The sequence below is a fragment of the Odontesthes bonariensis genome, chromosome 15 (genome assembly GCF_027942865.1).
Source record: "Odontesthes bonariensis isolate fOdoBon6 chromosome 15, fOdoBon6.hap1, whole genome shotgun sequence".
NCBI lineage: Eukaryota > Metazoa > Chordata > Actinopteri > Atheriniformes > Atherinopsidae > Odontesthes > Odontesthes bonariensis.
The window spans coordinates 2,047,680-2,064,729 of NC_134520.1; the positions used below are offsets into that span (position 1 = coordinate 2,047,680).

Genomic DNA, 17,050 nt, shown 5'->3' on the forward strand with positions numbered 1-17,050 from the left:
AGAGGATGGTGATGGACACGTGTATCCAGGCAGAAGTGCTTGTTTTAATGCTGATTGTGTAGTTGTGCTTGTTTCTTGTTGAATTGGAGAAAACACAGATCTGATGGCTAATCTGTTTGTTGTTGGCACTGGTTCTTGTCTTCTGTGGAGGCGTTTACATAAGAGTGTGTCTGAGTCGGTGGAGTTTTAAGATAAGACTCTCTTGTGAGGTCCAAAAGGACACTTATATAATCCAGTAAAATTGTATTACTAACTCAATGCATCCCTGTGCTTTAGTAGCCACGGGCAAGCTGAGTAGCATGAGCATGAGACTGTTGCTATGCTCTGGTGTTATTCGTAATGGCATTTAATTCTCCTTGCGAGTTAGTGTTGCCAGATAACCTTATTAGTCATATTCACTGTGGTCATCTCAGGCTATCTGTAATTTGTGGACCCTGTGTGTGTGATTAGCATGTTTATGTGTTTCAGATGGGGAAGGCAAACGCTGCCAGGGAAACTGATCCATCTGTGCCAAGCAAAGAGGATATCCCAACCTTTGATGAGTGGAAGAAGCAAGTCATGGAGGTGGAGAAGGAGAAAAGTAAGTGTATACATTATCAAAACCCCCCCATTTAGATTTCCATGCATAAATGGAAGGGGCTACTATAGCATGATGATATTGACCTGAATTTTGCTACACAGGCCTGTGTGCAGTTTGCAGCTTGTCTTTTATCAGACAAAAAAAGGCCTGAAATGTCAGTTTTAATCTGCATCTCTTCTTGTTGGCTCTGTCCCACTTACTTTCGTGCAATGTCTCTCTGTCTTCTGTTACTTCCTTCCTTATGTTCTATTCCTGTTTCTGTCTCTTCATCTATTCCCTCTTTCTCTCTCCACGTGTGCAATGACAAATGAAGCGTGTGTTTTTGTGTGTGAGTTGCATAACCTCTCTGCTTGTTCCTCTGAGGCAACGCTCTTTGTTTTCAGTGGTCTGTAAAGGGGCCTAATGCAAATTCTCCCTCTGTCCAGGTCAGACTCTCCATACCTCTACCGCTGGCAGCTCCCATGCAGCAAAGAAGGTCCAGAAAAACTTCAAGAATAACTACGCCTCTGTGGAGTGTGGTGCCAAGATGCTCTCTGCCAACAGTGAGGCCAAGGTTAGACGCACATCGCCCACGTGACCAACTCATACACGCACCTGCTCAAAAGGAAACAGATGTTATACTGTTGATTTGTATAAGCAGGTGGCTGAACCTGTTTTAAAATCTCCTGTACAACAACGCTTTAAACCATTTTTTTAACTGATTCTGGTGATGGTGGTTATTAATTGATGGCACTCCTTTCTTATTTTCTTTCAGAGTACTTCAGCTATTCTCATGGAGAATATGGACTTTTACATGCTTAATCCGTGCAGCACCAAAATCTGGTTGGTACACTGCTGCTCACTACTTGCATAGCTTGTAACAGAGCCTGGTTGTAGGTATGCACACTTCGTGAGTTTCCATTTTAATAACCCTTCCAAATTTACTTCTTTCCAGGTTTGTCATCGAGCTCTGTGAGCCTATTCAAGTCAAACAGCTGGACATAGCAAACTTTGAGCTGTTTTCGTCCACACCGAAAGACTTTTTAGTTTCCATCAGTGACAGGTATGCTCTTTCTGTTCTCCGGAACTTTATTGAAGAATGCAGAAACCTTCAGTCAAGTTACCCCAAACTCATTTAGCACCGATTTGCCATTTTGGGTTTGAACAAATGATGAGAAATTTAGGATCAGTATTTAAAAGAAGAAAATCACTTTTACATTTAATTTTACACAATTATTGCTGCATAATCATAATTTCATGTACAAGTTGAAACATTTCTTAAAAACTACAATTTAATAACGTGTAGCTGTTTGATATTTGACTGTTTTTTGTGCTGACATAAATGCTTAATTACTTTCTCTTTACTAATTGCTCTTTCAGGTCACACTTAAGTCCTCAAACAGCAATTTATTTTCATTCTAGTCCCCAAAGCAATTCAGTTGTCAGCTCCCTTCTGCGTTCTCACCTCTAAGTTAAGCAAAGCCACATTTTACCCTGAAGATTTATGTGTGGCATCACAATGAATTCCTAAATGCATTCCACCCTTTGACATGGCATGACAGACCTGCAGTCGTATTAAATGTAATGTCATTTGCACCCACCCTGTGACAAAGTGCCATATGTTTGAGGTAATTCATGACACTTGCATACGTCATCTTATTTTTCCCCATGCTCTGCTTTCAGATATCCCACCAATAAATGGGTAAAGCTGGGTACTTTTCACGCACGTGACGAGCGGATAGTCCAGAGCTTCCCTCTGGATGAACAACTTTACGCGAAATATGTGAAGGTACTTGTAAATCACAGTTCCTGGAAATAACACAGACACAGTGATGCACATCTTCTAAAGGATTTTATCTCCAGGGAATCTCTTATGGCTTCATGCTAAGTTAGCCAAGTCATCGGGGTGTAACCTTTCTGCTGAATGGTGACATAGTGTCCTTTATAAAGACCATGCATATAAGGGTAAGATCTGATTAAGTTGGATTTCAGGCACTATGGATGCGGCAGTGAAAGTTAAACCAAACACTGTGTGGGGGTGTTAAGATTTATAGACTGTTGAACATCTCATTTTTACCCCCAAATGCAGCACCGATAGAGCTACATGCTAATGTAGCCCGGTTATACCCCTTCAGTTGCATCAATTTGACCTGAAGAAAGCCCAGTGGGCAAATAAGTCACTGATGTCAGGAGCGTTCAACCATAACCAAGAAGAAAAAATACATGTCAGTGTAATTCACCAACGTCAATCAGGATTTTTTTAGTATTTAGATTCATCCCCCCCACACACACACACATTTGATTAGTTGTTTACCTTGTGAGGCATTAGATTCTTGTGAGATTACGCCTGAAACCTGATCCAATCAGGTGGGCTCCTCAACCATGCAACACTTAATTCCAACAAGGGTGGAACTGATGGAAGATATCATGATATCAGTATTGGATAATCGGATTCTTGATGCAGTCACAATCTTCCCATAGTTGGGCTCCTTTCAACATGGATACTGGAGCCTCAAAGTTGAACTCAGGGCAAGTTGGCCATTCATAGACATTCATTTGTCTTTTGATCACAAGCATATCCTCCCTGTAGCTGCGGGTGTTGTCCATAGTATTAAGTTTGCACCCAGTTCTTACAGATTTTGTCTAGTCTTTCTGAGTCAGTTTTTGACTCGTGTATTTACGAGTTTTCACACATAATGCCCCTCTTATGCTTAATACACAAACAGGCTGGGGTGTTATTTATTTAAAGTGTCATTTTCTTAAATTGTCTTCCTCTTAATGTTTTTTTTCTTTTTAAACTTCTCACTGTTCTTCACTAATATTCTCAATATAGACCCGTTAAACAGTTAATTAAATGGCTGGATAGCAGTTATCTATCTTTCTCACCGACTGTGGGTGTTCTGTGTGGGAGTTCACATTTTCCAATGATAGTTCTTTTATTACATAAACTGATTTTGTTCTGCAGAGGGCAATGCAGATCTGCTTTACCTGCCACTCAGATTTAAAGGATAAGACCGTTTTTTTGACATTGGGCCCTTGATTTCACATTATAACATGATGTTCTACTCACCCCTGCTTGTTGTTGAACATTTGGAGCTGTTCCGAAGATATTCGCGAGGTGTCTGGCTGCTCTCTTGAGATATTCGGCCATGAAACGGTTTCCTATGGGCAAGCTTATACAGGCACAAACTATGCTGTTTATAATTTATTAATTACTGTACATTAGCACTGATAACGTGGAGGTGCGTCGCTTACTTAAAAAAATCTGGGTTACTGTAATTTTGATTTTTTGTCGTAAAGTGGGTGTTACTGACGTCCTCCTCGTGCTACTACCACAGACAGCCCACAGACCTGCTGCCTATTTATTCATTCGGCTAAAATTCAAAATTAGTAACCCGGATTTTTTTAAGTAAGCGACGCACCTCCACGTTATCAGTGCTAGTGTAGAGTAATTAATAAATTATAAACAGCATAGTTTGTGCCTGTATAAGCTTGCCCATAGGAAACCGTTTCATGGCCGAATATCTCAAGAGAGCAGCCAGACGCCTCGCGAATATCTTCGGAACAGCTCCAAATGACCAACAACAAGCAGGGGTGAGTAGAACATCATGTTATAATGTGAAATCAAGGGCCCAATGTCAAAAAAACGGTCTTATCCTTTAAGCATCTTCAAACTGTTCCCTTTTTCCTGTGTATGATATCTGTCCTGAGCTTGTGAGTCTGTCTTGTTTGTGTGCACCCCCCCCTCCCCGACTGCTTCTCAGAAAACATCTCTTCAGTGTCTTGCCCTCAGTAAAGTGACTTTAATGCGTCTTCAGAGCTGAATTGTATGCAAATTCTTGACTTGCTCGTAGCTTGAATCATTCTTTACTGATTTCTTTTTCTTGTTTTATTTCTCTCTCCTTCTGTCCCTCTCATGTCTTCTGCTCACATCAGATGTTCATCAAGTACATAAAGGTTAGCACTCTTCACTTACTGTCAGAGGTTAAGGTGCACTTAAAACACACACTTATAGATTGTGATTACACTTCAGCAGAGCTTCATCTTTAATGCATGCGAAATACATTGAACAATTAGAATCTGCACACAAACTAAGTTCAATTCTAGTGTTTATTTGGTGGATTGTGGGTTTATGAAGTGGGCATATAGGTATAATTCTTGTAACTATTGAAGTTATTGGTCGAAATGTAGATGTTTTCAGTTCAATAGTTTTGTCCATTTTCCCTGCAGGTTGAGCTCCTCTCTCACTTTGGATCTGAACATTTCTGTCCCCTCAGTCTCATCAGGTACGATCTTCAAATGCAAACTATAAATTCTTGTAAGGTAATTCAAAGAGCTCCTTTATGATCCTTTCTCTTTTCGTGTTCTCCTTTCTGCTGAATAGAGACTCGTTGCCACCCAGTTGACACTTTTTTATTTGTAGTGCAACACAAAACGCATCCTTTCGAGTCACGGAGTAGCTGCACATGTTTGTCCTCGGGGTTATTCGGGACTAGATCAGTCGTTGAAGGTTAAGGGGGCCGTAAAAATCTGCAGCCTTTTCACAAGATGGTCAGCAAAGATTATTGACCGATAAGCCACAGGAAATAGCATAACTGAACCATGAAAAAAGTGAAAAATATTCTGTGCAGTCGGCTGAGTTGCTTGTCTAGACATTCCAGGAGTGTACAGTGTGTTGGTTAATCGTTTGATTTACTTGATGAGATCAGATCAGTGTGTTCTTGCAGCTAGCGTAAGCCATCAAAGAATTACCACAGCTGTGGGGCAATTTCAACTTTTTATCCTTTCCTGTGGTATGTTTGTTTGTGTAACACAGCATTTGTGTTTGTCTTTATTCCAGGGTGTTTGGTACCAGCATGGTGGAGGAGTATGACGAGATAGCAGATTCCCAGTATCCCTCCGAAAGACTGGAGTTCCTGGAGGAAGACTATGGTAAGCCGTTGGCATGCTCTCAAAGTGCTTTTTTTTTTACTTTATTTCTTTTTAACACAGGTTGCAACTGTATTAATTTGATTGAACCAACAAAAGTTGATGAAAGCATTGATTAAGATATAAATATTATTATATAGCTTCCTCGCTCTGCAAAACATTATTTAGTTCACATCGTTACACCACAAAAGACCCATAGAAAAGAGTCAAATTACCTTCTCACTCTGGCCCCGAGCGCTTTGGAAACTAATTTGCAGAGTCGGTTATTAACGTTGCCTCATATTTTGAAACCGCATTCCGTTTCTTCTTTGTCTTCAGTTAAATGAGATTAATGTTTAACTTGTGAATATTTATGAGTGGCTATAACTTGCCATGTGTTTTTCTTCAGACTATCCTCCTGGCTACCAACCGTCGGAGGACAAAGCCTCCAAAAACCTGCTTGGTTCAGCAACCAGTATGTGTTCAAACAGACACACGCTCATAAAGGCTTATGCTGCTACTTTGTAAAACATGCTAAATGACAAGTTGTAAAACATACATCAAGCTATGTTGATCAAAATGAATTGCCTAAACTTCTACAAGTAGCTGGTGCTCTACGTGAGAAGTGAACAGCAGTAACTTTAAAGGCTCAATCAATACAAACTCAGTCCGATAGTGGCAGAATTAAATGTCTCTTAATTATTTCAACCCACTAGCTATCACACGTGTATATATAGGCTGGGGATTTTTGGTTCCTGAAAATTCTCAGGAGGACTTTTTTTTTTCTTAAACCACACACACTTGCAAAAATACACTGGTGCCTTTCTGCCTCCTAAAAAAAAAAATTGCAAAAGCTAGATGGGTGACTGAGGGTTCTGTGGGCACAGAGGGAGGCGAACAAGGTGGGAAAGAAAATAAATGCCAGAAAAGTAAAGAAGGGGTAATTATCTTGGAAGTAGAATAGCATCCACGTCAGAGAAAATCGTGAAGGACAAAGGAAAAACAACTGGAAAAACCTGTGTTTGGCCCTGGGCTGCTGCCTGTCAGGAACTGCATGTCTGCAAAGTAAATGAATTGTGTGTGTGTTTTTTTCCTTTTTAGACGTAATCCTTAACATGGTAAACAACATTGCTGCTAACGTGCTCGGTGGCAAGCCAGAACTGGAGGGTGGAACAGAAACAGGAGGTACTCAAACACTTCTTTTTTATTTATTTTTTGTCTATGTCAGTATCCAACTGAATCCTGCCGCTCTACTCTACACATTAAGCTCCTCTGCAGTAGACCACGCGCTAATCACTGAATACTTTTAGCTGTCTTATCTTCATCAGCGTGTCTGAGGCTGTTCGGCGTTTCGGTTTGTATAATTTACCGTCACATGTTGAGTTAATCCTCTTAGTTGCTGAACACATAATAACTAATGTTTAACATAAATGTTATCGCTCATGTGTCCTCAGCTTGAACACCTGACTTATTAACACTGAAAATGATCAACGTCTGGAGTTGTAATTGATTACATTCGCTTCTCTTAAATGATTAGTTCCGCTCCTGCATGCTTGCATAGGATCGTTGGGAAACTATAGTTGGGAAGCTTCTGTACATCTGATAAGATTATCCTTGCCAACACTCACCCGGGTCCAATTTTTATTTTTCATTTGGACGTATCTAGGGGATCCGATATTGTCTCCTTATCTAGAAAGATCTATATGTTGACATTGATTGATTAATTGATTACTGATATACAGTTTGTATGAGAAACTCAAATTTCTTAAAACCTTCTATCGCTATAAAATATCTTCTGTGGATGAAGTGATCTTGGAAAAGTACTGTAACCTGGTTTTCAGAGATGCTTGGCACACAGTGACTGACCTAATTTTAGTCAAACATATGACATTATTGACTCGGCGCCTCTGTGCGTCCTCTTCAGTTAGGGAAACTAACGCTCTGTGATGATTCCCTTTGTGATCCGTTTGGGCAGCCACGCCTCATCTTAAGGCAGTATGAGGTATAACTGGTTCATTGTCACCAAAAACTCAGATATTATTGAGCGTGAGTCACCCATCAGATGTGGGTATCATAATGAAAATGTCCTTGCCCATCAGAGTGAATGGGATTTGGTTACTCCTCAATAACAGACAACACAAAATGCTGCCCGTTTCCATTCATCATTCACATTTTAGTTTTGCACATTGAAAGCCTGATTACAGTCATGTCCTTAACAAGTAAACATTGCACCACAGTTTTGACACTCTGTTGAGCCGGAACTGAGAGTCCATTAATTACATTAGATTAAAGATCCAGATCGAGTTGGGGGAAACCTGTTTTGCTTCTAAACAAAGATCTCAAATGTTTCAGATCCTTCTGAAGACGTGACGAAGACTTGCTAGAATTTAGTGTTCCTCTTTTCCTAAACTCTGCTCATACTCGTACTGTTTTGCTGCCTTTTTTTTTTTTTTTTTTTTTTTTTTTCCCCCCCCTTCTAAACCACTTCTCGGCCTGTCTTACCCACATGTTGTTCAGATTAGCTGCTTCGAAAACTGGGTCACTTTCTTTCCCTCTCTACAGTATGAGCGTTTTCATAGCCTGAATTTTCATGTGTGTATGTGCTAAGAGAACCAGATGTTTGTTCTGCTGCTGGCAGGAGGACTCCAGCAGTGTTTCTGCAGAACTTTGGCTGCCTGTGTGTTACTTCTTGGCAGAGAGCTTCATGTATATAAGAGCAGAGGGGGGTTACCAGGCGAGGCCTGCTCGTAGTTCTGTTTACCACACGGAGAGCTGTATGAAAATTACTCTTACTCAGGTTTTCTGCACTGGGATCACGTTAAAAAACTAAAAGATAACATTTCACTCGGCTCGTGTATTTCTTTTTACTCTTAACACAATTTACTCTTTTTGGTAAACCATTAATAAGATGGATTTTGACAAGTTAACCTTTTTAAAAACAACGATTGCCAGAAAAGTCCACAAATTCAGCTGCCCCCCCCCTTTTTTTTTTCTCTGCCTAACAAAAGGTGTCTCACTGACATCTGTCGCTCCACAGTTTCAGTTCTGGTTCCACTTTACACCCACAGAGTTAAATAGAGGCTGTAGAAGAGAGATCAGTTCTGACTGGTCCAGGCTGGTTCTCAGTGTTTCTCCCTTTCCCAAAAATAGGCGTTCCACCCACACTGTGTTCTGCGCTTCCACATCCCACAGCTTCACAGGATGGGAGTGTCTTGCCAAGTCATGTAGTTCAGTGAAGTGTTTAGCTGCTATGGGTCTTGTTTGTTCATTGTGCAATTGTTCAAATCCCAGGTAATACAACGGCAGGGGGAGGTGAAGACAAGGGAAGCACAGATGTTACAGCTAAACCAGCTGAAGTCCCTCATGAAGAGTAAGTGTAACGATCAATGATAAACAAAACATTATCACTGTACATTATGTTTCACTAAAAACCGATGTAACTTCCACAGCTTGGAGCCTGCAAAACCCAAACAAGCTGTAACAGAGGAGGCATCTAACGTCTCCAGCGACCTTTCTGCTTCTCCCCCCTCGCCATCAGAGTCCCATGAGGATAGACAAATAGTCACTCTGGTGGAGGAAGAGGAAGAAGAAGAAGAGCCCAAGCAGTCAACTGTCACTCTGTTGGAGGAGGAGGCAGAGGAGGAAGAGGAGAAAAGTCAGGAGAAAACGAGGAGGGAGGCGGACAGGAACCAGTGGGAGAGTCAGACGTACTGTCCTTTCTCCTCCTTCTCCTCGCTGTCTCTGTCCTGCATGGCCACCCTGCCTGAGCTGCTCCACCGCTGGTGCTCTGCCAGGCTGGCCAAGGAGAGACTGCGCAGCCTCAAGAAGAAACAGTTTAGTACTCAAACACACACTCACCCTGATGTGAACACCCCCGTCTTCACACTATCCCTTCCACCGACCCCTGTCCCTACATCTCTGTTAGAGGCCCTTCCTCTCTCAGAAAAAGTCCCAGAGCCCGAAGCATCTGTCAAAGGCCACGGTGAGGGGAAGCCTCCAGGTGAAGTACTCCTCACCGACAGACATGTCAACACTCACAAACCTGATGCGCACACTCCAGAGCTCAGCATCCTCCTGGAGCCCAGTAGGACGTCCACCATCCCCCCTCACAGTTTCTCAGACATCCACAGCTCCCTGACGAGGCCCACCCCCACCCACGAGGAGAAGCCGTTACCTCCTGTTAAAGATGCAGCTTTGGACCCTGTCCCCACTCCACCCCTCCAAGCTGCTTCTATCCCAGAGACTCAGCAGGCCAGCAGTGCCACCCTCACTCTTTCTGTCAGTTCTCCGCTACAGCATCTGTCCTCTGAGACAGCCTCTTCTGGTGCTGTGGTTCCCTCTGGCAAGGAGCAGCTTGTTCAGTCTCTTCCCACTGCATCACGGCCCGAGGACTTTTTGCCTCCTCCTACTGAGCTCCCAGCAGGTTTCCCACAAACTGACACACATACAGACACTGTTAAGTCAGCCGTAGATACAGGCGGGGCAACGCAGAGACAAAATGTTCCGGTTCCTCAGATCCTCGGGGAGCTGGGGGAGTCTCCCTCTCAGACAGGGGAGCCCCATCGAGTGGAAGAGACGGCGGAGGAGGACCTGTTGAGCAATAACGGGAATGGCAACATCCACCGAACAGCTACAGACTTCTACGCGGAGCTGCAGAATGCGGGAGATTATAATGGTGGAGCAGGGAATGGTGTGTTATTGAACGGAGGGGCCATTCATGGGTCCAGCCAGAAAGAGAGTGTGTTCATGAGGCTGAACAACAGGATCAAAGCTCTGGAGATGAACATGAGTCTGTCCAGCAGATACCTGGAGGAGCTCAGCCAGAGGTGAAACCAGAAGTCCTATCAGTTTTATAGAGCAGCAAAAAGCATAGCACAATCTTTAACAAACGGCTAAGTGATGCCAAATGACCTGAATCCTCTCTATTTGAAACATTCTCCAGGTATCGTAAACAGATGGAGGAGATGCAGAGGGCGTTTAATAAGACCATCACCAAACTGCAGAACACCTCCCGCATAGCTGAGGAGCAGGTCACTTTACAATAGCTGAAAAGAAGTGGACTCACAAACGGAAAATAGCTCCATTTACAGGACTGGCTGATAACTGAACAGCTGTTTTTTCTATGCACATTTTTAGGACCAGAAGCAGACCGATTCCATCCAGTTCCTGCAGAGCCAGCTGGAGAACGTCACCAAACTGATGCTCAATCTCACAGCTACAGTGAGCCAGCTGCAGAGAGAGGTAACGTACCTGATTAGACTGCCTGTTGCTTCGCTCTCAGTTGAATTTTATCCTTTGAGAGATCTCCATCCCCATGTAACGCTGTTGCATCATGCCTGTCTAGTAGCTCGTTTGGCACAATTCAAACATGGGCCAAGAAGCTGCTTGGCCATGCATTGTCTTCATCACTCCATAGCGATGCTGCTGCTAACATTAGAACTCAAAAATGTCTCCACTATGAGCAACACGATGTGGTAGGTTTGCGTTTCGTTCCCTTTTGTACTGTGGCGCAGCCATATCCAGGCGTATCGTTGTTCATCCTCTGAGCGGTGACACACTTTTCAGAAGTAGTTTTATTTATGGTTTTCAAGTTCACCGACTCTGCTCAGAAATCTTGTTTGTAAATATTGTAAAGGCAAAAGGGAATAATTACTCGTTACCTTTTTGCAAAAAAGTGTGCGTTTTTATGCAATCATTGAATATATATGGAGCTCCTTTAAGATCCTCAATATTTCAACTCTGACTACATGTTTCTTGACCTTCCCTGGAGGCAAACATTTTCAGCTTGTTTGTGTGAGAAGGCTTTTCTTCAAGAGGACGTTCTGTGTCCACGTGGATTAAATAGAAGTTTATGAAAAGGGAATCCACGTGGAACAAAGTGGGAAAAGCTGAATGTCAGGTAGCTGCCAAGACATCAGAAGAATTTCTATTAGATTTGCTATCGTGTTGCCACACCAAAAAATGCACAATGTTAGTTAAGTAAGGACAGCGGTCAGAACGCACTGTTCCTGCCAGAGGCTGTCGGGCCTATTGCTGACACTTTTAGACCAAACTAAAGGGGTTTATGTGAGCACCATTTTGATATTTCCCCCTCTCCCCTGCAGGTGTCTGACCGTCAGAGCTACCTGGTGGTCTCTCTGGTTCTGTGTCTGTTGCTGGGGCTCCTGCTGTGTCTGCAGTGTTGCCGCAGCTCATCTCCCAGCCCCAGTACCAACACTGCAGCCCTCCCCAAGAGCAACCACTACCCCAGCCCCAAGAGGTTTGTTTCACTCTTTCTCTCACACACACACACACACACACACACACACACACACACATTCCCACCCATAACTCCCAATGAATGAGACATTTTGTTTCTGCAGGTTTGGCATTTGAGTCTCTCAGAATAGCTCGGCTGTTTTCAGATCTGTCATTACAAACCCTGTACCCAGTTTTGTGATTCCCGGAACGCTTTGGATCGCTTCCTTGTATTAGTTTTCCATTTGTCAAATGCTGTCACTCCTGTCATGCCACTAACTGTAGGAATCTCGGCTCACTATGAACAACACTTCGCAAATGTCAGTCATGTTTTTTTCTTTATCAGATGCTTCTCTTCCTATGATGACATGAGCCTAAAGCGCAGGGTGACCTGCCCACTCGTTCGTTCCAAGTCGTTTCAGCTGTCCTCTGCAGAAGGTAAGAGCCCTCCTCTCAGACACACGTCCGCACGCACACACAAAGTTTCTCTCCAAATGTACCTTTACTTTTTTTTTTCCCATCTTCTGTTTCCCCTCTGGCCTTTTATCATTGAGACATTAGCAACACTGAGACTTGATGCTCCAATCAGCTCACTGCAAAGATTAGATAATCGCAACTCTTTCTGCTTAGCGGCTTTCGGCACTGCAGCTCTCGCAAAAAACACCCAACACCTCCATTTTCTCCAGCTTTTAAACCTTTACTGCTTTCCTCACATGCCAAAGCCTAAAGCAACACATGGCCACAGTGAGTGGCTCAGGACAACTAAAACTCCTCCTGCTGTTCATTACCCTTCAAGTGTGTGTGTGTGTGTGTGTGTGTGTGTGTGTGTGTGTGTGTGTGTGTGTGTGTGAGAGAGAGAGAGAGATTTTGCCCTTGAGGCCAAGAGGCTGACATTTCCAGCTTGTGTCCATATGCAGACATACTGGGTGTAATAATAGACCGCAATGCTTTGCTGGTTCATCGTAGACATTTGCAAGTAGTGATCAATAATAATATAGCACATGCTTCTCTGTGATTTCAGCCTTGTGCTAGATTATAATTTTAAGTCAAATCATTTGTGCTTGCTCCTTTTCCAACAGTAGTCCATGATTAGAACCTAGATTTGTGCACTTTTGTCATGAATAAAACTACTTGCAAGGTCACTTCATGCTTGTTACATGTATGTTTTCCTGTTTGCCATTCCATCATTAACCTGGCCCCTCTCTCCCCTCCCCAGTAGGTCCAGATGACTTGTACATTGTAGAACCTCTAAGGTTTTCTCCAGAGAAAAAGGTACAGTGTCTGTTGGCTGTGACGGCCGCCTTACATAAGTGCTGTGTGTTCTTCAATGTACTTCAATTCTGTACACAAAGTGTGTTAGATGGAGAAGGGTTGTTCTGACCAAGAGAAATCTTGCTCAGATATCTGATCTCAGTGGAGTTGCCAAGGTGAAGGATCAGCTAAGGGGTGTTGAGATTCAGCCCAGGCCAAATACCACTTTTCTGCTGACACTGTTAGTACCACCACACGGCTAATTCAGCTCACCTAACGTTTCTGCTTAGTGAAATAAAGCATCGATCACTATGTTTTTATATCGGGAGTGCAGCACTGGGATCGATCACAGATATCGTTTAAGCTTCAACCAAATTCTATATTCCTTCATTCCCTGTTAAACCTTCCCTTCCTTTTCTGACCAGTTTGTGTGCCACCAGTGTCTCGTACAAAAGTGGTTGCTTATGGCCCTGCTTTATTAGGTCTAGCGTTTATTAGGTGAGATGTTTGGGAGTAATTTCTCCACCTCTGTTGTGTTTTTTTTTCTGTAGAAAAAGCGCTATAAGTCAAAGTCTCTGGACAAAGTTGAGACCCTGAAGTCGTTTGATCCATCTCCAACTCTCACAAATGGGGATCCCAAGTGTAATGGCTTCCACCCATGCCTCCCTGCGCCGCCACCTCCCCCTCCATCTGCAGTGGAAATGTCATCATTGCCCTCTTACACCCCCAAAGAGCTCCCCTCAGAGACCAGCAGCTGCAGCTCTTCCACCCATTCGGAGGAGTCTTACACCAGCCGCCTCCCCCCTCCTTCTCCCATCTTCCCTTCCTCTGGCATGTGCAATGGCCACGGCCTTTCTTTCACCGTCAGCCAGCCTCCCGCCAAGTCCCGCCAGGAGAAGCGCTCAACGAAACGGCGGAGGTCCCGACAGACGGAGCTGCAGCTGCCTCCCATGGCGGGGGAAAGTGTCGGTTCTCTGCCCAGTCTGCAGCAGCTTATGAAGGGAAACATGGAGATGAGTGTGGGGGCCATCGGGGTGACTGCCGTGAACGGACACGTCTGATATCTCGCACTTCACCTTTCTGTTCACTAAAACAATAGCAGACTTATGAGGAGGTCTTACTACATCCCAAAGAACCACATTTCCCATGAGCATCCAGGCGCACCGTTGAGCTGAAGTGGGTATAGCAGCTTTTGCTCAACGTAATCCAGCCCCCACCCACTGTCAAAGACCTGTTTACGGTTATGTGCCTTTATATCTGTTGTAGACCTTTTTAATTCTTAAAAACTCGAAACTTCAAGGAATCGTTGATATGCAAAGAGAGACAATGCAGTGGGAGGTGACACATCAGTACTCGTCTAATGCATCTGGAGTTTTTTTTGTTTTAATCTCTCTGGATAAGCACATTTTCACCTGACAGCAGAGCATCTATGAAATTTTACCCTGACTCTGAGCACAGTGACCAGAGGTGTTGGCCTCAACTATACGTTCCTTCAACAAGTATTAGGCTGCTGTTTCGGATGAAAGGTGTCATTGTGAGAAAACTGTGGAATCGTTTCTTCTCTCATCCTTTGCTTGCTTCTGTCTTCTGTTGCCATCATTTAATTTCATCCATCCTGTCTGAGTTTGTAAATGATGCATGCGTGTTGTATGGGACCAGAGTGTTAAAGTTTCATTAGGCATCTCTCTTTATTCTCTTGTAATGTCTCTGTCAGTCTGTTCCAAACCAACCACAGGAGCTAAATGAAGAAAGTACTTGCGCATGGTGTGAAAAGGCCTGAATGTGCTAGCCCTTTTAAGTTTGATGTCTAATTTAACCTCATAATACAAGTACAGTAGCAGCAGTCTGATGATCCCGCGAGCTTACAGTGAATCATTCCCCCCACTTAGTTATTTGGGCTGGGCCCAAAAACACTGCTCACACATCGAGGGCGGAAACTATGCTTTCATATTGAACTTTGTGACTCTGGTGAACATAAACTGGTCGATTCTGTTTCCATTTTAACTTCGGTCTTTCAGAACTGAGCCATGTCCCTCGATTGTCTTTACTGTTTTTGGTTTATTTTGAATGAACCTCAAAACCAGTATGGGGGAAATAGTTGCTGCTGAGGGCCCAATGTAATGTAGGAACACATTGGGTACCGGAGATGAATGTTTACATTTGAGTTTCGCAAGCAATTACCGGGACCCCGCGGACAAGTCTGACAAACTAGTTTTATTTATCTATTTATTTATTTAAAGGTCTATAAATTTTTCTAATCGAGGCACTGGTTTGCCAGTCTCCCAGTCCCGCAGGGTCGCTGTAGTTTACTAATGCGAGTCTGTTACTTAGAAATATAACTCAGTGGTACTGACAAATATAGTCATGGTGGATGGCTCAACTATGTATTCCTCTATATTTTTATTTTTTTTTTTATTTTTTTTTTTTTTTTTTACGCGTTACATTTTCACTTAACAAAGCTTACGATATCGTTTGCCTCAGCCTGAAACATCAGCCCAGTATAACGCTGCCGTATTTCATATCCAGCAGAATAATTGAGTATTGATTTTGAAGGGTAGGCCTTTATTGGGATCATCACACTGCTTCTTCTGTATGATCGGAGGTGCCGGGGAGTTAGATGCAGTGGAAAGGGCTGAGCTGACTGTTGATTACTGTGCTGTCTGTTGTCTGCTTGTTTTCTAATCTTCTCTGGATGAGCCGACAGATTTTTAAATCGCCCCCCCCCCGCTCGTTACTGTGACTGAACTACACGAACATTTGGTTTAAACGTAGCGGATCGCTGCAGACAAGGAAAGCAGGGTATTATTTAAAAAAAAAAAAAAATTTTGTTGTTGTTGCTAAATGATGAAACTTAAATGTTTTTTTCCGTATGTGTGCCGTTTCTGACTGGCTCTGTGTGGTTGGTGTTGTGCACATTTTGACTGAGAGAGCGTGGATAATGCTGCTCTCCCATAACAGCGTAGTTACCTTGTGGCCCAGCTTCCGCAGCACTCTTTCCTCCACACATTGTTCATCTGTCCCCTGCGTTCTGTGCACCCGTTTGCATTAACCACTCCACCGTGTTTCCATTAGGAGCATGAAATGCTTCCTCATTCTGCATGCATGTTCTCTGAACTCGCTGATCTTTCTGTTCGTCCTCACTCTCACATTACACTCTTGCCATCTTATACTCACTCAATATTGGTGTTTGACTCGATGTGTTTACCCCACCTTAAATGACTGTGGTGTTTTTGTTTTTAAGAAAAAAGATAAAAATTGAATAAAGGGAATGTAGCAATGATTAATCAGATTTCCAACACTAGTAATGTGATAATGTTTGTTCCACAAGCCGAGCAAACCCCCCCCCCCCTCCCTTTTGAATGTGTATGACGTGTGTATACCTGCACGCATGTGGGATTATTTTCTTTGTCTTATGTATGGATGTTATGAGAAAAGACTACTTTGAACCTATGTACACCCAAAAGACAGAAAACAAGGAGGCACCTGCAAAAGAAGTGGAAGCTCATTGTGCACTTTGTACGACTCCTCATGCCTTTTTTTTTGTTTTTCTACTCACATGTCAAGTGCTATCGTTCCTCTGTCTCTCCCTTCCTGTCTTTCTCTCTGTGAGTACTCTGAAGAGCTGCACAGTATTTTTGAGCAGGAGCGAGTTACTACAAAAGCTGTAGTACCATTAGAAACTGTGAATTCTTTCTAAATAAAACCTTTTTTTCCGTTGTCTTTAACGTTGCGTTTGGTTTTTATTGCCTTGCTTCCGATTTCATTGTTGGACGGTAACCGTTTGAAAGTCTAAGCGATCCGATGTTTCACTCTGCAGATGACACCGAATTAGAAGAAGTTGGGAATGTGTGGGAAATTTCTAACTTTTTATTCCAGATGATGAGATGTCTTGCATTTCCAGTCATGCAACACATGTCAGCAAGCTCAGAAAAGTCCAAATGTAAAGCTGCTTTTTTTGCATAGTGAAGTTTTAAGTTGCATTTGGAAATGTAGCTTCGTATTGTTAAGGTTTCAAAATGTAGTTGAATCTGCTGCTGATAAATGACAGTTCATGAGACGGTGCCGTCTTAGTGACGGAAGACTGCAGATGTCAAA

General features: G+C 43.1%; 1 protein-coding gene across 4 annotated transcripts in view; it reads left to right on the forward strand.

Moving 5' to 3' along the window:
- The window catches only part of suco (SUN domain containing ossification factor), a 39,810-nt gene extending 23,130 nt beyond the window's left edge, over positions 1 to 16,680 (forward strand). For 2 of the 4 annotated variants that reach the window (XM_075484612.1, XM_075484614.1), the window contains 18 exons: positions 469 to 580; positions 1,006 to 1,133; positions 1,335 to 1,402; positions 1,515 to 1,622; positions 2,243 to 2,348; positions 4,496 to 4,516; positions 4,790 to 4,845; positions 5,400 to 5,491; positions 5,877 to 5,942; positions 6,569 to 6,652; positions 8,759 to 8,837; positions 8,917 to 10,293; positions 10,410 to 10,497; positions 10,604 to 10,708; positions 11,572 to 11,726; positions 12,051 to 12,142; positions 12,921 to 12,976; positions 13,507 to 16,680. In XM_075484612.1, coding sequence (XP_075340727.1) covers positions 469 to 580; positions 1,006 to 1,133; positions 1,335 to 1,402; positions 1,515 to 1,622; positions 2,243 to 2,348; positions 4,496 to 4,516; positions 4,790 to 4,845; positions 5,400 to 5,491; positions 5,877 to 5,942; positions 6,569 to 6,652; positions 8,759 to 8,837; positions 8,917 to 10,293; positions 10,410 to 10,497; positions 10,604 to 10,708; positions 11,572 to 11,726; positions 12,051 to 12,142; positions 12,921 to 12,976; positions 13,507 to 14,016 — 3,303 coding nt within the window. In that variant the 3' untranslated portion in view covers positions 14,017 to 16,680. The remainder of the gene's footprint in view (positions 1 to 468; positions 581 to 1,005; positions 1,134 to 1,334; positions 1,403 to 1,514; positions 1,623 to 2,242; positions 2,349 to 4,495; positions 4,517 to 4,789; positions 4,846 to 5,399; positions 5,492 to 5,876; positions 5,943 to 6,568; positions 6,653 to 8,758; positions 8,838 to 8,916; positions 10,294 to 10,409; positions 10,498 to 10,603; positions 10,709 to 11,571; positions 11,727 to 12,050; positions 12,143 to 12,920; positions 12,977 to 13,506) is intronic. The other 2 variants (XM_075484613.1, XM_075484615.1) reach the window with 2 other exon arrangements.
- Positions 16,681 to 17,050: the final 370 nt, after the last annotated feature.